Source organism: Varroa jacobsoni, unplaced genomic scaffold (assembly GCF_002532875.2).
Source record: "Varroa jacobsoni isolate VJ856 unplaced genomic scaffold, vjacob_1.0 scaffold_1214, whole genome shotgun sequence".
Lineage (NCBI taxonomy): Eukaryota > Metazoa > Arthropoda > Arachnida > Mesostigmata > Varroidae > Varroa > Varroa jacobsoni.
The window spans coordinates 226,906-250,018 of NW_019214116.1; the positions used below are offsets into that span (position 1 = coordinate 226,906).

Consider the following 23,113-nt stretch of genomic DNA (forward strand, 5'->3'; position numbering starts at 1 on the left):
AGCTACAACTCTAATTGACGTTTGAATTTGCTTACCCTGAAGCTCATTTGATAACCGAGGTAACCAAAATAAACAGTACCAACATTGGAGGTCATTTTTTTAAGGCTTCGGAACAAAAATCAGAAAACATCTCACGGGCTTCATTGATGTTGACCTGTTTTTTAGCATATGATAAAATAAATGCCTCTATTTGTTCAACCTTGGAAACAGCTGAGCTGCTAGTGGCTAGATACATAAGGATAAGTTCTTGTGAATAGCTGAGGATGTATAAGGACGATGTTTGACGGCTAATTTGACCGTGAGCAAGTCTTGTACAAGCAAGAATACTATATAACAAAAATATTCACTCTAGTCTTAAGGGATAAACGGCTGTTACAAGCTGGCGTTTACAACGATTTTGATTATCTACAGCGTTTAAGGTATCAATTCGTAAATGCGTAGCTACATTTTATATTTATACTAGATGGAAAGAAATTTTGGTAAAACAGTCACATATAATAACTATTTTATTTGATATTCACAGTATCGCCGATATGATCCTAATAACATAGACAATATATTGGCCCTTTTTTTTCATATTCCTGGTGCACTGATCGTAATCTAAGACGTAATATTAGCTGTTGTTGTAAAATAGCGGATTTAATGCGACAGGCAGTGGCGACCTTTAAGCAGCCTTTTCATAAGAACCAAACGGCCTCCTTTGGTCTTGAGGCGGGCCTGATAGCTGAAATTATAATTCGAAGTTAAGGAGACGATCACATCAGATATTAGGTGATAATAGGTACCATGAATAGAAATTTAGAGCAATAAATCGCCATGAGCAAAAATATTTAATAAGATCCTCGTGGTTGACATATAATGCTGCATTGTGTAACTTGAACCGATAAAACATTTTACCATATACCTATCATAGACTACATAACAGACTAATTATATACAACCGCCAAGGCGCCCTTGATAAGCGCGAAGTGGCCAGTGAGTTCCTGGCGATGGTCGGGCAACAAAAAGCTGACAGTTTAGAGGATTTTGGGCATGGTATACGCCGTCCTTTATAGCTCTTTTNNNNATAAAGGTAACTAGATGTCTGCAAGGAATGACACTACCTTAGTAATAATTTTGAAATTCGACATTTACAGCCATTAGTGAGTCGTAACTACCAATAGGATTCAGGCCCCACCCGTATCTTTTAATCCGAATTGTGTTTGATGGTCGTGCGAAAAATTTCCGCATAATCCCGCGGACTTGAGTTGCGTGGAGACCATTGATGACGTGGTGTGCGCAAGGCACCAGAACAGGCGTTCCTACAGATGATCGGAAGTGACCGAAAAAGGAAGACAGCACCGTAGAACCAAACTTTGAAACTATTGACTGCATCGTGTCCTGGAGTGGGATGACAAGCTGAAACTGAAAAATGTTCCAATGATTAATTATTGATCGTGCAAATTCCAGGAACGTTTCTTCGTCTTAATATAGGCTCAGCAGCACATGGAAACGAATGGGTGATCGACACAGTTGAAGATACTGAGGTTGTTCTGTTAATTATGATAATGAAACACCAACTTTTCTTCTAATTACTAATCGATTTTCTTAGAAATGGTTAAAATGATGCGGGATATGATTCTTTTTTTCTCATTTTAACTACGATGTTTGGAACAAGAGTCAACTGCTCATCATAGAAAAGGGTATAACACAATATATTTTTACGTTTCTCTTTGTTCGATTCGTAGTCTTGCCAAACTAAACCATGATCATATCATCTAGGCAGGACATATTGCTATGCGCATGGAAACTGCTTCTAGATCTATAACTGCCTTTTTTACTTCCAAAGTTTACCCCATGCCGAGCAAAAGAATAGGCATACCGACGCTAGTTATATATGTGCTGCTTTATATAATATCATGGCCACAATATGGAATGACAGGTGTGCTACTGATGTCAAGGGTGCGGTTTTTTATTTTCTATACAAATAGAACGTTGGTTTGGTGCGAAGGTCCTCGAAATTAATACCAAGCAGGTCATACAAATGGCTATTAAGTCTTAGTCGCACAGATTAGATAGATTCTTATGCATCTGCAAACAATTCAGTCTCGGTTCCCTGGCAAACCAAAACGATGCTCTTTTCTTTCCAAACTAGAGACTAATCTTCGCAGTCAATTTAATTGAAATGATAACTATTCTAGTACGTTTGTTTACAGTTCCAGAACTTATATCAACAAACTAAGTGAACTTGTTTGGTATGAACGTTTACTCATTAGGTCTTATAGAAGTATCACACTGCACTTCCGAAAGTTCTTTTTAAAGGTTGTCCGTTAGTCTTTTTCTTTACGAAAATCACCTAATCTATCGCAGCAGAAAAAATCTCCAGCGCTATTTACATACCCGGTAGCTTCCGCAAACACTGTAGTATCCGATCCGCGCACAGTCTGCGACGGACCAACCAAGATACGTGTGGCTGGAAAGAGCTCGGTTCTGGGGATCATTTTCATGTGTCTGGGAGGCGCAAGTTAGACGACAAGTCGTGGGATTCAGACACGCCAACCGGCAGTGATTTACGGTCGGCGCGAAGTCATTTGATAAACTTTTTACCCGAAAACGTCTCCAGCGGTAAGTACTGACCGAACGTTTAGCTTATTTTAGCAAGCGGAAAAGAGCTGGCTTCAATGGATGTATTTACTTAAACCAGCTTCGTTTGGTTTTGACCTTTGATTATCAGTCGGCGCATTGTTATCAAAGTATACAAATGAGCCACTTCAATAGCTAGGCTATTACCGTCACCTTGTAGCCTGTTTGACATTGACAGCGACTCGACTTAAGGGAAAACGCTGAAAACGTCACACTTTTGACCATTTGACTTTTGGTTAATGAACTATATGGATAGCAACGGCGGAAAATCCGGTGCGTAAACACTGTGTTGTTTGTGCAAAAACCTGAAAACGAAATGACAAAAGCATGCTGTCGTGTTTTCTTAAGATGGCGAAATATACGTTGGTAGATTAAAATTGACAAGAGCAGTTGCCTGGTGCTATTTTGTAGTGAAGGTTGATCGAGTCGTTGTAATTTTTACCATTATGTGAGTATGGTTGCGTGTGGGTGTTCACTGTGGCTGGTCTCTAGGTGCTTGAGAGAGTGTCTTATAATTGAAAGAACAGTGTGAGAAAGACAATACATATTCCCTGTTTAGCACTGTCCTTAACACGGTCATCAAATGACGGCTAGCTCCAGTATTGCAAAAAACGAGCTTTTGTTATTCGTCGGTCTTCTATATTGTTTCAATTTGGAGATCTAGTCTTATAGTTGTTTTCGTAATGCTAGAACCATGCCGCTTAAGTTATAAAAGCATGCAACGTTAGAAATCGTGAAACATTTCTTACTTTTCCTGATGTCGACAATCAACGCGTTTCAGCATAATACTGACTGGCCTATTTTTGGCACAGAGATTCAGTGGTCATGCGCTCGTCTAGACTGTTTTGCTTCCTTCACTTATTTACTTACTCATTCGTCAAGCATGCTTTTTTGTTTAGGTGTTTTATTTATTCTAATATTGTGTAGAGTAGACGGGACAATCTTTCCTTTAATGTCGATTTTGTATAAAACATTTGCGCAATTAAACGACCTAAGAACCCGTCGTGGAAATGTCCACTAGGAACGCATTTCGTCACTGCCGTATTCTGTCGTTTTTTTCCCGCCGTTGGAAAGGATGGTGATACCCTCTGTGCAGTGTTGACGAACAGGCTCGTATGAAAAGGACAGAAGGCACAGCAATATTTCTAATGATGGCAGCTGGCCTAATGACCTTTGAGAGACATTCCCAAAATGACTACGTATTGCCAAGCGACCGAGAAATTATTTGCGGTATCTAGCTCGAAGTACCTTGGCTCAAGAATTGAAACAATTAACTAGCGAAATGTACTTTGCGCATAATATCAGTGATACGTTGATTCTAGATGGCGCAGGTGACCAAAATAAGCCAAGAGGTATTTCTTGTTCAGATTCTTGTTCTTGATTGTAGAACAGATTCATTTAGCTCATGATATTCCTTATGTATTGAAGAACTCAACTCGGAACAGGACTTTGGTATGCACCAAACAAATTCTTACGCGTCTCGATCGTGTATGTTTAAGTGATTACGTACAGAGCAGACAAAATCTTCTCAAAAATTGAAAACTGACGCGACTGACACCTATATGCGGGTAGGGGAAAGAGGAAAAGTTATTCAACTAACAGCCTTGCAGATTCGTAAATGTTTTATTTAGGGAACTGTTTTGATCTGATGCTGATCGACTAAATTACACAGTCACAAAATGACCTCAAAGGAATACAAGCTGTTTTTCATATCTCTTGTTCCAAAAATTACTGCTATCTAATGAATTGAACAGTAAGATTTACTTATATAAGGTCCGACCTGTTCGTGCACAGTATGTCAAGTACGTTGTCTCAACAGTACTTTGTTACTGAGTGTGTTAGTTATGCAAAAGGAAGTCAAACTGACGTATTTACACTGAGAAATTGAATAAAGCATTTCTAAACGCTTAAAAAATCTTATTGATAAGAAAACGGTACACATGACTGCAGTGTTTTATTCAGATGCAGCAAATTTAGGCTAAACAAGCCCATACCCAGAACCATCCTGACATGGTAAGTAACAATTATTTTTTTTCTATGAAATTATACTTTTGTATAAAAACTTTATTCGATTCTGTATTAATAGAGAATTGATATATACGTACACACCTGGCGCGATATTATAACATTAATAGTAGCACTGTTTCAGATCAGTAAAACATGCTCATTGTCTTCTTATGTTTTGTCATTTATTTATCAAATATCATTTATTTAGGAACCCCGCCAACGGAACCTGTAAATATGGCTGGAACTCTTCGTAACGTAGGCCGTCTAGTTCCCAATCGTTCAGCTCTTTTTCTGTGTGATCTTCAGGAAAAGTTCAGACCGATAGTCCAATATTTCCCTGAAATAGTCGCCATATCCGGTCGAATGCTGCACGCCGCTAAGGCGCTCAATATGCCCGTCATTATCACCGAACAATATCCGAAAGGTGACGCAAGTGCTGTACTATATAATTGTCAAGGATTTGATCGTACATCAAATGGTTTTCTCTCCCCTAAGGGCTGCTACTAGACGCTTTTTCTGAAGCAAAGGATCTTTAAGACGTTGCAAGGAATAACAATGTTCGGTTTTTAACTAAATGAATAACCCATAAATACAAGAGTGGAGTATAATATAACGTGGTTTGCTGAAAACCTGAAATACCGGTTAGCATTTTAGAACTGCCGAATATTTAAGCCTCTCATATGTAGCCGGTTGATTGTAGGGACACAAATCATACAACACAAAACGTGTAATCGATGTTTCTTCGTTTATTTTAGGTCTCGGCCGCACCGCTGCTGAATTGGGCATTGATAAATATTTGGATATTAAGCCTGTCGAAAAAACTCAGTTCTCAATGTGTACTCCAGAAATCATCGGATTAATGAAGTCAAAATATCCGGATGTAAGCTATTGTACATCACGTTAAAATGAATAATTTATTTTATTTATTTATTTTTTATTAATAATGCTTCATTTGACTATTTTTAATTTCTTTATACACGGTCGCTTTGGTTTAATCGCCTGATTTTCGAATAGAACTGCACATCCTTTTTCTCTTTCAATTAGATGGGAATTTATAGTTACGTAAAAGTTGACACATGTCCATGTAGATGTTTTTAGTTTTTATCTTGAAGGACTCTATTCTTATAATGAATACTGTCGAAAAGCCTTAAGCCTATCAAAGCTGTTTAAGTCTAGATAAATGGTTTTGAATCAACGGACCTATGGCTTTTCGATACTTTTTAATCATCATGCTTATTTTCTTTTTACGAATCGCAAGATTTTCATAGCGTCAAAAAAAAGTAATTTTCTATTTCACTGATTCGAGAAATAATCCATATTCTTAATAAATTGCGTGTTTCCCTAGAGTGAAACAACAAAACCTGTAACTAATTAGATATAATGGCAGGGCATAAATAAAGCACTGACGGAAAAAGCGCCTGTTTATAAACATGTTATCACAGAGGCAACGACCACAAGTAGTATACGAGAATATGCGTAGTGTTTTATGAACCTTATGAATTCGTTGAGATACTTGGACAATATATGCATGTGATGTTCTTTGCGTAATGACCAGGTGGATACGATTATTCTTTGCGGTATTGAGGCTCATGTCTGTGTTCAAAACACTGCCCTCAATCTTCTGGAGAACAATTTCAATGTACATCTCGTTGTTGATGCGTGCTCTTCGAGGTCGCTTGTAGACAGGTGAGTTTTTTTACTTGTGAGAAGCCAATAGTTATGAAGTTAAACAGCATGCGGTAGTTGTTGCTATAATTTTGACGTAATATTTTAACAATAATTTCAAAAAGACCTCGTGAAAACCTGGTAGACAGCGGAAATTTCTGAACTTCAGAGTTTAGGAGTTAAGGAGCAGCAGAAATTGTTGACCGGACTCCGATAAAGAACCATGTTTTTTAAAGCAATAAAAAGAACTCCTTCTTTCTTAGAAGAAGACTATCTTCATTTACGACTGTCTGGTAAGGGGCCGAAAAGGAGGTCACATATAGTTAACTAAACAGAAGGTCGACTCGCCTAGCAGTGCCGTTGCATTAATCGTTTGTTCACTATAACACGGGCGTGAATGTATCGCCACTGTTGGATCCTAATCAACTTGATAAAGCAATAGATGTTCGTATACAATTATAATTGGTTTCCATTCCTTTTCGCCAATTCCAGAATGTATGCTTACGACCGAATGAAGTCTTCGGGAGTGTTTTTGACGACAAGCGAAGCTGTCATTTTGGGATTACTTGGCGGATCCTTACATCCGAAATTCAAAGAGGTAGGTGGACCAGGTTACTACTAATTTGGAGGTTATCGACTCCGATTTTGATAATACTTATTGGGTGCAGCCACATACCTACATAAGGAACGTAAATAAAACCCGCAAATATTTTATACAGTGATTAAATCATACAACGAACATATGACTAATAAACCTCAACATGTACCTGATATCTCCTCTTTCTTGCAATGACTGATTTTTATTATCTTTCGAAAATGCCGGAAGATCCATTTCGAATCCGCTGAATAGAAGGCTTACATATAATATTTAAAGAAATGTATAATTAAAGGTAGTGGCTGCTGAACGGTTAGAAATGAAGCTTTGGTCCGTCTGTAAAGAAGTATGTTGGCATCTTAAATTATTTACTCGAAATACACACTGCTTAATGCTATCATTTGCATTACAGATTCAAGAGCTCATCATGAAGTCTGCGCCGGACACTGGCCTGCTCAGCATGAGGTCTAGAAATTGACTTTGACGAAGACTATTACGGTTTTTGTGTACCTCAGGCACTACAGATAAGCTGCAAACACCGTAGATAGAGTCTGTGCAGCAAGATAAAAAACGCAATGAGTTAAATCAATTTGTAAAAGCTATTTCGAACAAATACGTAAAAAAATAGTAAACAAATACTTTACTGAAAAAAGCTCACTAAATAAAAGAGATTTTCCAGAATCGTATCTGCTCAATTTTTTTAGGTTCGCTTTGATATGCGCGTAGAAAGCCTACATCGAAATTTCGCTTACGTTTGAAATGCAACGAGGGTCCGATGTAGGTAGATGGTGATACTATCAATATTGCTGTAGAGCACAATATTTATTACTATTTCTATATTATATTATTACTATCCAAGCACTTAGGTAAGTCATGAAGTTATTTTTATTCCATGTATTCAAGATAAAGGTAGGTAAAACTTGTATCACTTATATACAATGATAATAATAAGATAGATAATAATAACAATGAGAAGAACGTCATTTAAAAAATGTGATACAACTTTTTGTGTTAATCCTACTTACCTCTGTTAAATGCTGAAGCTCAGTTTAAGCTAATCAATGATATTCTGTTAAACTTGCATATACGATAACACAGAAATTATGCTATGCACGCATGTTCGAGCAAGGAGTTTGCAGTGGCTTTTCACTATCTAACAATGCTGTTATATTTATGCGTCGACGAACATCTACTTAGTATTATCGAGGCTATTTTCTAACGATCTGCTAGTTCTCTTAGTTAGAGTTCTTACTTGTCAAGGGTTTTCACTATATAAGACACGATAATGCTGGCCTGGCGCATTTTGTTAGAATCAAAATATTCTCGTAGAATGCATATATCCTGGGAAGTTTCTACTGCCTTGCAGACAGCAAAAAAACCATTTTGAAGGATTCTATCTTGTTCACATCTTACTAAAAACTCTATCTGTATATATCCTGCTTCGAATACCCAAAAATAATTGTTCTAATGACAAGATTACTTAACAGGCGTGGACTTCGCGTCAAAATAATCCCCACCTTTCAGTAAATTTAACCCGCGTGTCCGTCTAAATAATGATTAAAAAAATTGCCCCATATTGGAGCATGGACATATTGGAGAATATACACTAACGGTCCGATAGAAAGAGCAGTATCGACAGGACCCGCTAAGGCTCCTCTTATTATATTTCTTCCTGTCTTAAGTATTTTAGTATATAATATTGTAAATGTGAAAACAATTAGTGGTTTGGATTTTTCTATAAACACCATTGAAGTCTTCATGCTGTTGGTAGTCCACCACATAGTCAAGGAGAAATACTCGGAAATAGTTGCTACCAATTTTCTGTACATCTTCCAAAATAAAAAAACAGCAGAATTCGGTCGGTCATCACAACCTACAACTTTATCTGTTTATTAAATAGTATTCATAAACCACCAACCCTTGAGGGAACGTCACGTCAACGGAATATGTCTCAGTGAAATCCGTTTGCGGTTTGTATGTCAACTAACTCTCTTACCAGGAAACGTATTGTTTACTCTATTAACGGTGCTACTGGTAGCCATTAGCAAGACTACTGCTACCTCTTATTACTGATCACTATTTTATCAGTAATATATTATTCATAAAAGCTGTTGTAACTGTTTCTTTAGATTCGAACCACCGTATGTCAGTATGTCACTATAATTTCCACTTTTATTTTGCCACATTATTCATAATAGCTCGTCAAATATCGTTATTGAGTCCTTGTAAACACGGCCAACTTAGTAAATTCAGATGATAGGCTTTCGCCGGAAACAGTTAAATCATCGACTAGCTCTCCTTAGATATTTTTACCTACTCTTTCTTTGTTGCTTGTTCAAACTATATTCGCACATAATCTACTTTTCAATGATGTAGTCTGATTAGCTATCTCGTTTGTCGTCTATTTTAATTCAACTCATATAAAAGTCAGTTCATGAAAATGCATACTTCATCTGTTTTGTTTGAAGGGTTACATCTATTTCTTAAGTGTTTGGCTATTGGAACGAACGAAAATAATCATATGAGTTTTACAGGCAATATCGGAAATATAAACTTGAGGGACACCCTATTTTTTACTGTTTCGATAAAAATGCTTTTTGCCTTTATCACTGGACACCTGACATTTTACTAAGAAAGGTCGAAAGCTTAGAGCGTTGGCCACGTATCAGACACATCCATCGAATACAAGGAAATAATACACCTGCTTATATGCTCATTTTTGTCAGGAGCTCCCTAAGCTTTTCTGCTTCTAACCCGTTCAAAAAATGTATAAATGTTAATTGTATTTCTATTACAATTAATCATTATTTCATAGGTGTGCTACTACTATGCATTATTAGCCATTCCTAAACTAACAATATAACTTTATATGATGTATATGGTCGTGCACGTTCCTCGCCAAACGCCGGAAAAATTAGAAAGACCGCATGTTTCGTATTACGCAAGAGAGCAAGGAGATCTCTTTGAAGGTCAAATGCTTTACAAGACTTCATTTACTATAATCGATGATGCCAATAGCAAAATAATCCGTTTCACCGTGTTACCCTCGTAAACTGTACACGTCTTCTAACTGCCAACTAGTAGTTATACTTTCTAGTGAATGAATACATATTTGCTGTTTTTTTTCCTAACTTAGCTGCGACGATTCTTGGTGCCTAACAGTGCATTACATTCGTATGAAATTTGAAGAGTTATGTCCGCTATCGCCGTTAGGCACAATTCCACCAGACAAACAGCTGGCCAGCTGATTGGCTGCCAATTAACACGAAACGAACCGTGTATTTGTCCGGCTATGCCTTATGGGTTCGGACTCAGATCACGTCTAACGTGTGCCAAAGATTAGCAGGCAAATACGTTAGCCACTAAGCCAACACGGAGAACTCAACATAAGTTGAACACGTTTTATATCTCTTCGTCGGTGCCAAGGCGCCACCACGCGCCTGTCACTCACTTTGCCGCTACTTCAGAGATAGCGCGTGTTAAGTTGATACGGTTCGCCTATTTCGCCCCATTTATGTAACAAACCCTGTTGTCTCATTGTCTACCACAAATATAACAAAGAATACTCCCGCCGATACTAATTTACCCTTACAATTTTTGTTTCTTCATCTTATTTCATTGCATCGAACAGTATTGCGTCCCGGCCTCAGCTAATGGGGGCTTATTAGCAGCACACGTTTTAAGTCTTTCCCTCTGCCTCCGATATAGCATCCCACATTATTTGTCATCATCGTGCGTTTGTTAAAAATTCTCATTTTGTTTTATTATCTTTTTGGATCTAACTGAATATATCATCATAGCTAATAACATTAAAATCTAATTGCTGTTATTGTGTCCGTCTACTGCGTCTAGAGAGGGATTTACAGTGGTCACCCTTCCCACGACGTGGTAGAAGATCAAGCCGAAGACGATAACAGCAGCGACAATATAGCACATCAAGCGACGGTTGCTCCGGCCGGAGCCAAGCAGCTTGTTAATTCGATGTACCCCGCCCGTAAGGAGGTTCTGTGTCGAGCCAAAGTTCCAGACCATGCCATCAAGGTATCTGAAAGAAGGCAACGACGGTGTAAAAATGCGTATTGTTCGCTGGACACTTTTAAATTATAGTTTTGTGTTATTAGCTTAAGATAGGGAAAAAGGAACAGGGTGGGTAACCGAGACCTCAGAAATAAAAATCACAATTAAAGTGTAAATACTGAATAAAGTGTGAATTAAGTTACACTGAATATTGCGCATTTGGACTCAAAGAGGGTAGCAAAACAGCTTAGCATAAATTATCTGTAGTAGCTACTTATATATAATACCTTATCTTGTCCTAACTAATCCAGAGAATTAGGTACTATGTCACAGTACTAGCAAAGCAAATAAAATTTAAAAAATTCGCTACAATCATCTGTAACACAAAATCTATCCATAACTGGGTAAACGATTAAACATGAACACATTTACCGTCGCCACTTATAGTTAAACAATTGGACGCATTTGACGCTGCTAAAACGTCTATCCGACAATGCGATTACAGCCAAATACGAAAAACTACTATTTGGTGTAAATTAACTACCATTATCTGAAACTGTGATCTTTTAACTCGTTTTGTAAACCACAGATGATCAAGTACATAAAGTGCTAAAAAAAATGCCCTTTATCTGCCTCATTATCCTAACCATAAATAAAGCTTAGGTTTTAAATAGATAAACGCTTTCAAAATTGCTTGCAACGAGCTCGGACGGTACCAAGGGCTATTTTTTCTGTTCTATTCAAACTAAATGAAATAAAACGAAAGCCAATGAACGGCGTCACATACCTGTTGTGTTCTTTGGCTTCGTCTTCGATATCATAGGCGAGACTCTTCAGTTGCCTGATGTCCCTAGCAAGGTTGTCCGTTAGCCGCCGGTTTTCTGCGTCCATTCGATCGTCCTCCATCATTGCGTTTTCGTATCCTGCTAATGGTTTTAATTCCAAAAAGCGCGGATGTACGCAAAAAGGGTTTACACTTCTTAGCTGTTTTTCCACAGATCCATAGATTCGTCTAACAACATGCTAATCACAGATGAGATCTGCTCTTTGATGTCCACCACCCAACGTCTGCTACAAAAAAAAAACCTATTCGAGCAAGCAGTTTATATTTTTGTGGGTTTTTTTCGCTTAGTTTTCTTTTTCTCAATGTAGCGCTTTTTAATTCTACTTCGCCTATTTTAAGTGTAAGAAAAGTATTTTCTTATCTTATGAACAATTTTTATCTGTCAAGACGCAGTCGCGTGATTGTTATTTTTCCGAAATTAGAGTAGATATTTTTGCTGTTACGTATTGGATAGAGCCAAACGAGGCGTGAACGTGACGCCGAATGTAAGCTACGGTTACTGTTTCGTCTGTGATTTAGTCCTTGGCTATGTGCTCTTGTCCGACGAGAGTCCACCTGCGGACGCGTGTGGTTCACTGGGATTACCAGCTTCACCTCTCTTTTGGCTTTTCTTCGTTTCAACGTGACCTGAGCAATGCTCACAGTCACCCTCTTCTTCGTCGGAGCTTTCACCGAAGTCAGTCGGTTTCGTATAGACACAACAACACTTAGACTTTTTTTTGTTGAGGTTTTCGTTGTCAATTACGTCCGAGGACCAGCCAACTTTCCTGCAAAGAAAAGGTAAAGTGCGTATGAAGCACAACGACAAAACAGCTGCAATGATAATTAATAACCCCGAATCTTTTTGTCATGCTTAAAAAAAGTATGATCTTCAGGCGCAGGAAGAGGTTAGAAAAAAAAACCGTGTAGTATTGATCAGTTGATATGTGGGGGTGCGACAGTAGCTTTAATGATAAAGTCAATGGTGTCTCAATGATATCAATGTAGATAAGTTCACATAAATAAAATTAAAAATTAAATAAAAATAAAAATACAAAATAAGATTTTCTTAAAATTGTTACTTCATAATAACAGCAAATAATAATTCGTATGCCCTGTAAGCTCTTACGCTCCCGATTGCTGCACCTGAAATCTTTTCGATTTACACAAGCAATAACTGCACGTAACCAAATTAGTGTATTTTTCCTAACGTCTTCAACGTCATTTCCTATCCAGTACAGTGTACCTGTATTATATACTTCATTAAAACAAATGAAGTTCGGGAAGACTGAAAACAGCGGGAAATTATATTCAACATGTTGCACGATTTATTGAAATTAATTTAAATTGATATTATAGGAAAAGGCATTCATGCTCCGTACTCGCAGTTGGTAACTGCACTATCATAGTTATAGTATATGCGAATCCTTTGAAAAAACGAGCCCAAAAGCTCAGCTCAGAGCAGCAGCCCCAATGGCCGCAGTAGGCGCCGTCACGTCATCAGCAACTGTAACCACCAATAGATTATGCTGTTTTGTTTCAAAAAAACGAATGCTTCACATGAATGTGTTGTAATTCTGCTGCGATTCCGCCACTAGCTTGCGCTTGCCCTGATAAAATGATGTTTGCTTGAATGTTCTTTAGACCTATCGAAGCACCTCTTTCTTCTTTGTATTTCTTCTTTGTTTCTCGAATATCTCGAGTTATTGCTCTGAGCAGTAATTATGCATGACCCATAGCACTTCTTCAAAAGGTTGCTACCGCAAAATTCTACCGCATAGAATTGTCAGTATTGAGTTCACTCAAATTTTCGTCATGACACGGTCGAACCGTCTCCTCTCTGCACAAAAAATAAAAACACCGTTCAAAAACACACGACCCATTCAACATGATGTTACCATGCTTTAAAAACAGAAGCGCCGTACCGTTAGTCGACAACAAATTTCACAGCTACCGTATTCGCTCGAACTCGCTTTGTGATTCATTTGATCACTGACTTTTTGGATTGTATTCAACGTTCACTCACCTGTCACTTTTGGGCTTTTTTAATTTAAGCACCAGGGACGGACTGAGTCGATTGTGCGAGCTCGATGGGCCGCTACCATCCACTGTTGTTTGCGCAACGCTCAGCTGCTCGGACTGTGTTGTCGTTGTTTGAACCGTGGACATTATTCGCTCTCACCCGTGTAACGCCGGCTCCTGGTTGACAATCTGTGTTTCGGCACCTGTGCGACTTCAGCAGCAGTGACACCGTCTTGGAGACCAATAATTCACTCCGGGCTCAGTTCTACTGCCGTTCAACAATACAGTTAAGGGTACTGGCTGACTCACAACGTCTACAACCTGCTGGAAATACGCGAGATAAAAAGGTATCGTCAAGATGATATAGTCTTCAAGGTTGATAATTGACCAAAATCTAATCATCACCATATAGCTCTTCACAGTATACGTAGATCATACTAGAATCACAGGGGAAAAGATGGCTTATACCTTAGGTTACACGTTTATGATCAAAGCTACCCCGCTTCAGCTAGTGAGACACTGTAGCTAAGTTACGACGATTTGTGTCGGAATTTCTGCGGCTGTTGTTGCGTACACAAAAAAGCGATGAGACATATAACGTCGGATACACGCGACTCAAAGATGCATGTTTGTCTGTGCTTACAGCAAGTGGTGTACAGTGAAGACAATATTGTGTATCGCGTCGGCATTAAAGGGCGATAATGAAATCCATTAAAATTAAGTAATTTAGATTAGTCGTGTGCGCCATATATAGTTTCCCATTTGCGTGTTTCTGCCCAGAAGTACAGAAATAAAAGTCCTCTTTTGCACAACACAATTTCTTTACGCAGTATTTCCCACTGCTATCACGCATTTCACTGTTACGACGAACAGGCATTGTAAGCATGAATTTGCGACGGACTGATCCAGTGCGCTCATTATCTGTTCGGCTTATTATGAGGTTCACATACCACACATTAAGTAATTGCAAATAAGCGAACAGAAATAAGAAACAAGAGTTCGCTGGCAAAGTGCCCCTGCCACCCGTTGTTTTGAATTATTATTGTTGTTGTTGTTCTGGGACCAAGTGGGAAAAGAACACGGCAGATAGTCAAACCCCCCATTTCTGTGTTTTAAACTCTATCTTCCTCCATGGATGGCGCTGCAATCAGGAAACGGTCGCTGCGCTTCGCGAACATTGAATCATTCATTCGGGGTAATCCGCCATTGGCCGCTGGAGTGGACAGGGCGCGAACTTTTGAATTCGTACGTTAGTCGAATTGCCGGTTTCGCATTAATCCGATGCACTATGTATAGATTCATAATAAGAATAAAGGACATGTGTAGTACCATATATGTGTATACGTTGTACAGTGAAAAAGACGTTACGCATAGCGAATTTTTTAGAACGGCAGCTGATGTATTCGATCATGGAGGAAGCGTACTTGTGCGAGTTAAGCTGGTTCACTTTGGGAGAAATCGCGAAAACAAGATATAAACATTTGTTGCCGCCATTTTTCGTTACCTGGATATTTTTTATTCGGTAGATCGGAATAACGAAAGTGGCCGTGATATATAGTAAAAATTCAATGTGATTTTACTCCTAACCTTTAAATCTGGTCCGCATATTTACCGTGAGTTCCGCCATTCAAACATATTGCCGCATAAACCTTGTTTTTATATGCGTAAGCTGTATTCCAATTTTCAGGAAGTCGACAGTAAGCTATCCGATCAAACAGGTCTTCTCTCGATATGTTAGATCACGGACGTACAAGTCTTAAGTGACTATCGGATTTCATGTACCCAACCAAGTTTTCAGAGGTGACTGCAAAGAACGATAAAGTACCGTGCAAAAGTGTGTTCATTCTTGATATATGAACAATTTACGAAAAGACAAAGAATACACACAGCAAGTTTATAACAGACTCTCATGATACATGTTTGTCTGTTGGATGTTTAGGGCTTTTTGCTCTCCGACAACACACGACCAAGAGAGCGACGTTGGTCTCACACAATACAAATATTTCAAGTTTAGAAAAAAATTATACCTATATTGAATAAGACAATCACTAAATTTCTACTGTGGGCGTGACAGCGCGGTAGTGAAATAGAAACTTGTAACAATGATGATAAAACGATAAATAAACGATATTAAGGTAATAGCTTGATGTACATAGTTGTCTTGTTGTGGCCGAAACCCATTAGAATAGTAAGCCTGTGGCATTAGCAATTCTACGCACTATAATTATTTTCGAAATAAACTAATTAAACTATAGAATACTTAACTAGAGGCTACAGATCAGGTAATCGATAGAAGTCGACAATCCCAGTACTCAGCGGTTATATACATTAACTCTGAGTGTCGAATTTCGAACACGCAATCAAAATTATCCAGTAGTTATGAGGTCACTAGAAACTTCACCCATGCCATCAACGAATAATTAATAAACACAGACAAAAACAAACACTCGTTCCTAGAAAGCGTCAACTATTCAGCGAAAATGTTTCGCCTAAGTCATTTATTGTATTTCCATTCTACTTAATGTCTGTTTCCTATTTAGTTTGCTGCTAGCCAATATAACACCCAACTTACCTACGATTAAGGTGTAACATATAATAAAGGCTTGTATTTCTATGGAGTTGTACCGACAGGTGGAATAGCCGCTTTCACACCCGCCAAAGCTTAAACGAGTGCTATAAGGGAGTTGGGGGAATATTATGACGTAACACATCCTAACTAAACAAAAAATAAAGATTTTAGATAGGAACAACTTCAGCAGACTGCTAAATCGATCAGGCACTACTCGAATAAAACAGCCCGTGATAATCACTAAATGTAAAAGTTTTGTAAGTAGAGTCAGGGCATGTCTAAGTAAATATTTTGAGTTTTACGTTCTGTACGATTATAATTAAACTTCGGATAGCTCACCTCCAACACGAAACGAAGTGTACCTACACCAAAGTCGATTCTTTTTTAAAAGGCTGAGGGGAGCGTTAAATCTAGGTTACGTCACTCGTTACGTCTAATAGGTAAACACGTTATTACTATACCATAACGGACACATGGTAAGACATGTTTAAAAAATCGCTTACAGCTGGCGCGTAGCTACCTCCTTAACATAGAAAACAATCGAAAAAAACATCGTTTTCTTTTCATTTATTGCACGAGTGCTTTTTTCTCTATTTGGTACAGTGCCTGCTACTCTATATATATATTTTTCATCCCCGCAGACGATCCGGGCTCCCTCGCGCGGCATAATACTAACTGGCATATTACGCAGTATAATACTGCTTCTGTTTCAGTAAATCATTACTTTGAACGGCTGGCTTCAAGCAAAGACAAATCGAAACCTCCTAACGTGCCCCTATCAACGCTTCAGCCGTTTCTTCTCTTAATGTAATTTTTATATTTACTTTTTAAGGTTTAGGGCTAATGTATATTGCACACCAGGCTTTACGATTAAGGTATCTGTCTGGTATTCCCTCTCTCTCTCATTCTCATTCTCAGCCAGCTTTCATTAATTGGGCCTTGATTCAATATTGTTTCGAAGCAGAACTTGCAGGTACTGTTGCAGCAGTACATGGACTCAGCTCTGCGTACCCGCTATGCGCGAATTCGCCAACTCCTGTTGCTAAGCAGTGGTTACTTTTGGCGCCAGCTTTCCTACGACAGATACAACTTATCAGCGCTGTTCACTCTTTAATTCGCATGTAGCATCTAGTCATCTGAGCTGTGTAGTGGCGGTTGTATTGCCCTGTGTGAAGTAGTGCCTAACGGCTCAAGTATTGGACATGAAAAACGAAAAAGCTTTTTTACACTGCTTTCGGTGGTGTAATGCTAAAGCAGAACACCAGCGTTCCGTTTCTCTTTACTTTTCTTGAGTTCGTCATTCGCCAGAGCCGTCATTTGCAATGTATAATACTAACCATTAACAGGAGATACGGCCACAAACTGTGGTCATGTATGGGACTGTGTTGTTTGCCACCGTTTGACGCTGTTACTCGGACTTGTTGGCTGGCTCCGGTGTCTGCTTCTAAGCTGCTGCTGCTGCTGCTATTCGGGTTGTTGTTGTTGTTGTTTTGCGCGCGCGTGTGTATCGCCGCAGTTCCAGGGCCGGCTATACTGTCCCAACTAGTATTAAGTTTCAGGCAGTTAGCAGACGCCATAAAAGCAAAGCGGCTGCTTGTGGCAGCCAGCCGCAGACCGTTGCGGTGGTAGCAGTAGCGCGACGTTGTAACAGGCACAGCGGAGTACACCCATGGACCCAACACAGAAAAACGGCGAAGGGATTTGTGTGGGTGTGTATATGGTTGTGTATCTGTTTGCCACTTCTGCCGTTCAGACATAGACAAGGAAAGCTACGGACTATTCTCGCCAGCTGAAACTGCAGCACTGTCAGCGGCTCGTGTAATATCTTGTAGACAAATACGCGGAAGGGACAGCGTACAAATAAGAGAGATTACCGTTCGACCAATGACAGGCCAAGACAGTAGCCAATAGAATCCTCCGCTTGGAGCCACGTTCCTGGTCGATTATCTAGCGAGTCTGGCACTCGGTGCCGGTGATGCGAGTATCAGAATTCGTTCGAAAGGACTTATACCGTTTCAGTATTAGTCGAACTGTGGAACTGCGTGAGATCATGAATGGATGTAGACTATTATCACAGGGTACGCTGTCTGTCCGCTTCTTCTAGGTGCCTGCCCGTTTCCCATTTTCCCTTTTAACAGTCTCCAGAGTGGCTAGGGGGTGTTCGTCCCGACTGATGCTCCTTGGCTACCATTCACTCTAAAGTTAGGTAACAAAAATAAGAAATGCTGTTTATTTCCTGCTAATGTTCCTGTAGAAACGTTACTCGATCAATTTTCAGTCGTTCTAGAACCCCTCTTCCTCAGTATTCAAGCGACGGTAAAAGTAACGAAGGCCATTAAAGCGAGAAGAAGCATCACTATCTCTCATGCAGTAGCCTTCCTTAAGGAAATTACTGCAGATTCTAGATTGCCCGATCGACAGACAGCGACCGCGTCGGGTTGCATAGCAAAAAAATCTCCTTGTGCCATCTACACAATACTTTCGTGCAGTATATATTGTTCCCCTATGTCGGGCGTAGGCGAGTCCGTGCATGCGTGTTTGCCCCTTGTCGGATAGAGGTTTCAGTGGGAGTCAGTACTGTTCGGGACAAATACCGTGTCCCTCGGCAAAAGAGGGCCTTGGGTTGTTCCCTTTACTACTAGACAATTTAGCCTGTGGGGTAGTAGTACACAGAGAAGGTGCGTGTATTAGCCTCAGAAAACTGTTTCCTTTGCTAACCCCATTTGGAAAGATAAGTGTGAATACGGCTTCGAGCACTGGCAAAAAGATTACGGAGTACTGGCGAGTGTCACCAGTAGAAGTGGTAGTTTTAGCGGTGGAAAGGGGTGATTACAATCAACACGCAGTGAGACTGTAAACTGCAGTGTGGCCAGTCTGCCTTGGCCTGTTTAGTAAAACGAACTCTCATAAACCGTGTTCTTCGACGGCATGGCGCACCGACCTAGCATCGAACAGGTGAGTACGGAAATAAACAGTTGGTTTGTTGGGTCAGCAATGTTTGATCGTTGATTTTTCTCGTAACATTGAGACATGACCCATTCATGATATGATAGTATTGAATTTAAACAAGAAGGGGGAAGGGGGGAGAGCAGATACATTTGTTGATGTCGCTGTGCGCGAATGAAAACGCTAGTGATTGTCAAGTGCGGAGGGGATCTTATCAGGGCGGTGTGAAGTATTATATGAGGAATGATTGTTTTTGTCTACGGAGAAATTTATAAAATTATTTTATTATATCTCTTGGAGGCGAACGATTGCAAGGTTTTATGTGTTTAAACACCACAATGCGTTCGCTAAGTAACAGACATAATAATTATATTAGAGTTTTTGCTGGCCCTACTGAGAACACGCACGGTGTAGAGCACACCGTCCAAGCTGAGTAATGGGTTGCCTCCACCAATGGGAAATTGTACGAAGATGTCTCATTCGAGGATGATCGGAAGCTGCGCATACGGTCCACTGCAGTCAGTGAAGGATTCCAAATCCACATCTACGCATAAAAAAAGACCTGTCGTATCGTGCATGGAATAGATGCCTTGAAAATCGTATCAGTAAATGAATGGCTTGATATTATTATATGAAATAATGAGATTATTAGGTGCATGAACCACAGGAGGCATAACTCGTGTTTTTTTCTCTTGTTTTGCTCCTTTTCCGACCATCGATCGAAGATGTTTTACAACTTGGCCTTGGAGCCTTTTAGAAGCTATCACCACGGAAAGTGTTCGACATCTGTGGATTCAGAAGACCTACGAAAATGAATGTAAATAAAAGTATGCTCTCAGGGGGCGGTAAATCGGAACAACGTTTTGTTTGTTCACGTTGGAGGTGTTTACTATTCGATGTATCAATGGTATTGGTTAACGTACTGGAATTGCTTAATATGCACGCTACATTTTTTCGTAGCAGGTAAAGTATCATACTTCACTATGTATTTTATATATCCTTACTAATGCCTGCGTACGCATTTCGAGAAACGCTTCACTTAAGTAGTCAGTAGGCAGTTAAAGATGATAAGGCTCTGTGTGCGTCTAAGAACATTACGATTCTACTTTGGACGCCTATCAAAAAGAAGACGTTAATATTTCAAGAAGGTCACTTACTGATTCAATGCGAATGATGAAGCCTTGCACTTTTATTAAAAAAAAAATCAATTTAAGGATCTATTCGTTAACAAAAACAATCTGCGTTAAGTCCGCTGATTTAATTTCGTTCTGTTGTTCCGAAATGTGTCGACTCATCTGATGGAAGGTGAACAAGCATCTGGGATGAATTTAGTTGGGGCCTTTTTTTCCGTGGAATATTGAAATATCTTGCGAAAATTGTCTCTGACCTACCGATTAGCGTTAATAATTGCACCTATACATCAACTATAATACTTTCCAAAAACAGATCGGCACTTTTTAAAGGAAATGACAAGACCGATAGTGCAAGCTTTGTTAAAAAACATTACTTTCACAGACAATTACAATCTAGCTGTAACCCCCTTGGCTTTTTCTGGACGCGTACTTCAAAAATTGGTTACTCTATATCCGCAGCACGGTGACCGTACGTTGACTAAATAGCAGCAATCGGATTCGGTTTGAGGGAGTAAATCTTGCGTAATTCATAAAAAAAAAACGTGTTCAATGGCCGTAGTTTTAAGTGATTGATGTTGTGATAACGCTATATTCCTCTACCCCCATGCATTTTTTGATACGTGTTATCATCTGCAACACAATTGACAATGTCTGTTTTTCCACAAGGGTATATATATGGAAAATGTTGATTCAACTGCTATGGCTATGAGTGCGGCTGTCATCTTGGAAGACTTTCGAAGTTCCTGTTTCTTATACAGTTTTGCTAAATCCGCCGTTCAAACAAAACGAGTTCTTTAGAATGATTATTATAGAATGTTCTTTATTTTACGTTCAACATTGAAGCCGTTAGCCGCTGCTTTTGCCTGGACAAAACGAGACGTATTCCCGCTCGAATTCGAATCTAAACCACGACGTCTCACTAAGGTCGGTAGCTAAAAACGTTACTCGCTGCGCTATCACGGGGACAAAATGATCCTTGCCAGCAGCCTATTTACCGAACAATGTAGCAAATAAGCTAATTATTGACATCAGTCTATTTATCAGTGCTCGCTTAGCATACATTTTTAGCATTTTACACTCTTCGTCATATACTGTAGACTTCACATGACCAAAATAGAAACAAAGCGTGGAGTAGACTTTGCATTCTGTGAATGTTCTCCGCTCACATTTCGTCTATGATATCCAGATATTATTGTATAGCGTACCTATTTGTGCGCTGACACCAAAAATTCCTATTTATCGACCAGGCAAGGTGGGTACAAACGGATCCGGCTCGGGTAACCGGTGGAAGCAATCGGACACATTTGTTTGTGAGTGCAAATTTTCAAGCGTCCAATGCCATTGATCAAGAATCAAAGTGATGTAATATTACTTGCCAATCCACTCACACGGTAAAAAAGCTGGTATTGTCGTTGGCCAACGTTGTATTGTAGAAGTCTCATGGTGAGGGGAACGTATCACCTGAAGTAATTCTGTCCAGCGTTTTTTTCTGGGATGCCGTTATCTTTCGTGAAAAAAGCCCTAATTTCATTGCAAATGAACCACTCACGTTTCTGATGCATAAAACCAAAACCGAAGCTAAAAACTGATAACTTAGGGGCATGTGATGACTAGGTTCAAAACCGGGTGTAGACGCAGAATTCACTTCGTCTATGCGATAAAACTCAAGACATTTAATTTTCCATTAAGCACCTGTATGCAAGTTGTACTTCCCGATGACCCAAACACTTCTTCGTATCTGCTTTGCATTACATTCAGCCTACAGTGTATTTATCCTGATTCGTAGTTGTTTCCTAGACTATACCCAATCTGTTCTTCGTTGCATCTATTCCATTGCTGGGTAAAACAAAAAGAGTATGCCAGAGTTTATCCATGTGAATTTGATGGTCAAATTGTGATTCGTTCAATCAAGGGCCTTATATACCGAGAAATTCATAATTCCAGTTCACTGAATACGTCGATTAAATAGTTTCTGCTTTTTACTCGCGTCAAGGGTGTTATTCATCTAAATATATTCCCACTGTTTGAGTGTCACTCAGTACCTCTACTGACAGAAGTTTCTTTTGTCGGAATTAGTCCTTAGCGGAAACCAACATAAAGATTACTATGCTTTATTGGTATATGCGTAGTATATACGTATTAAGTCTAATGCACAGTCATTCTACGAGTGTTCTTTATTGATAGACGTCGCTGTTGTTTTTATGCTACTTCAACATGGTTATGACAAAGTACGTAAATGACCGATGGGCATAGCCTTACTTTATATCATCTGGTATGACCTGATCTGGTCGCGTGGTTTAGTCTAGCGCAGTAGCTGTACTCTGCCGTCCTTTACTAAAATCGAACATCGCCTAACAATGTCGGCATCTATAAACACTAACGCAGCTTACGCAATTAAGCGGATTAGCTAAGACCCGACCGTCCGTTTGATAACAACAACCACATCGATGTATAAGGGTGACGTTGCTGCGGTATAATGGAATAACCTGGAAACCGTTCGGCGAGCGCCGCTCATCGATCAGCCGGAGTGTCGGTACTATCTTTGGATATGCCTTTTTTCAAAATGTCTTTTACACAAAAGACGCGCGTTAGATGCAGCAGTAGATTTTAGGCTGTATTACCTCCTACGATTTCATGTAAAGCATAATTGCATCACTATCCCAGGCCATATATATATATATATTTTATGCATCACTGTATCGTATAAAATATAG

General features: G+C 39.4%; 4 protein-coding genes and 1 long non-coding RNA gene across 9 annotated transcripts in view; 3 read left to right on the plus strand and 2 right to left on the minus strand.

Annotated features, from left to right (window-relative positions):
• Positions 1-474: 474 nt before the first annotated feature.
• mRpL34 (mitochondrial ribosomal protein L34) lies at positions 475-2,603 on the minus strand. The gene is made up of 3 exons (XM_086971421.1): positions 2,380-2,603; positions 1,178-1,404; positions 475-724 (listed from the first exon to the last, which is right to left on the minus strand). The coding sequence occupies exons 2-3, from the start codon at positions 1,372-1,374 to the stop codon at positions 640-642; spliced, it is 282 nt and encodes a 93-aa protein (XP_086827547.1). The 5' UTR covers positions 1,375-1,404; positions 2,380-2,603; the 3' UTR covers positions 475-639.
• LOC111267711 (isochorismatase domain-containing protein 2) lies at positions 2,493-7,570 on the plus strand. Of its 4 annotated transcripts, XM_022846139.2 has the most exons (7): positions 2,733-2,895; positions 4,585-4,635; positions 4,838-5,053; positions 5,385-5,509; positions 6,185-6,315; positions 6,787-6,892; positions 7,302-7,570. In XM_022846139.2, exons 3-7 carry the CDS (start codon positions 4,864-4,866, stop codon positions 7,365-7,367), a joined length of 618 nt encoding a protein of 205 aa, XP_022701874.1. In that variant the 5' UTR covers positions 2,733-2,895; positions 4,585-4,635; positions 4,838-4,863; the 3' UTR covers positions 7,368-7,570. The 4 variants fall into 4 exon arrangements, with proteins under 4 accessions (XP_022701872.1, XP_022701874.1, XP_022701871.1 ...); XM_022846137.2 differs by lacking the exons at positions 2,733-2,895; positions 4,585-4,635 and adding an exon at positions 2,493-2,604; XM_022846136.2 differs by lacking the exon at positions 4,585-4,635.
• A 1,173-nt stretch (positions 7,571-8,743) lies between these two features.
• LOC111267731 (uncharacterized) lies at positions 8,744-13,898 on the minus strand. 2 transcript variants are annotated; one of them, XM_022846174.2, is made up of 4 exons: positions 13,756-13,898; positions 12,306-12,517; positions 11,694-11,829; positions 8,744-10,934 (listed from the first exon to the last, which is right to left on the minus strand). In XM_022846174.2, the coding sequence occupies exons 1-4, from the start codon at positions 13,896-13,898 to the stop codon at positions 10,706-10,708; spliced, it is 720 nt and encodes a 239-aa protein (XP_022701909.1). In that variant the 3' UTR covers positions 8,744-10,705. The 2 variants fall into 2 exon arrangements, with proteins under 2 accessions (XP_022701909.1, XP_022701908.1); XM_022846173.2 differs by having other exon boundaries at positions 11,694-11,832.
• A 58-nt stretch (positions 13,899-13,956) lies between these two features.
• On the plus strand, positions 13,957-15,902 carry LOC111267734 (uncharacterized). Its single transcript, XR_002684796.2, has 2 exons — positions 13,957-14,098; positions 15,421-15,902. It is a non-coding gene; the product is annotated as an uncharacterized LOC111267734 (long non-coding RNA).
• Positions 15,903-17,918: 2,016 nt separating this feature from the next.
• The window catches only part of Eps-15 (Epidermal growth factor receptor pathway substrate 15), a 31,699-nt gene continuing 26,504 nt past the window's right edge, over positions 17,919-23,113 (plus strand). The window contains exon 1 of the mRNA XM_022846169.2: positions 17,919-19,275. Coding sequence (XP_022701904.1) covers positions 19,249-19,275 — 27 coding nt within the window. The 5' untranslated portion in view covers positions 17,919-19,248. The remainder of the gene's footprint in view (positions 19,276-23,113) is intronic.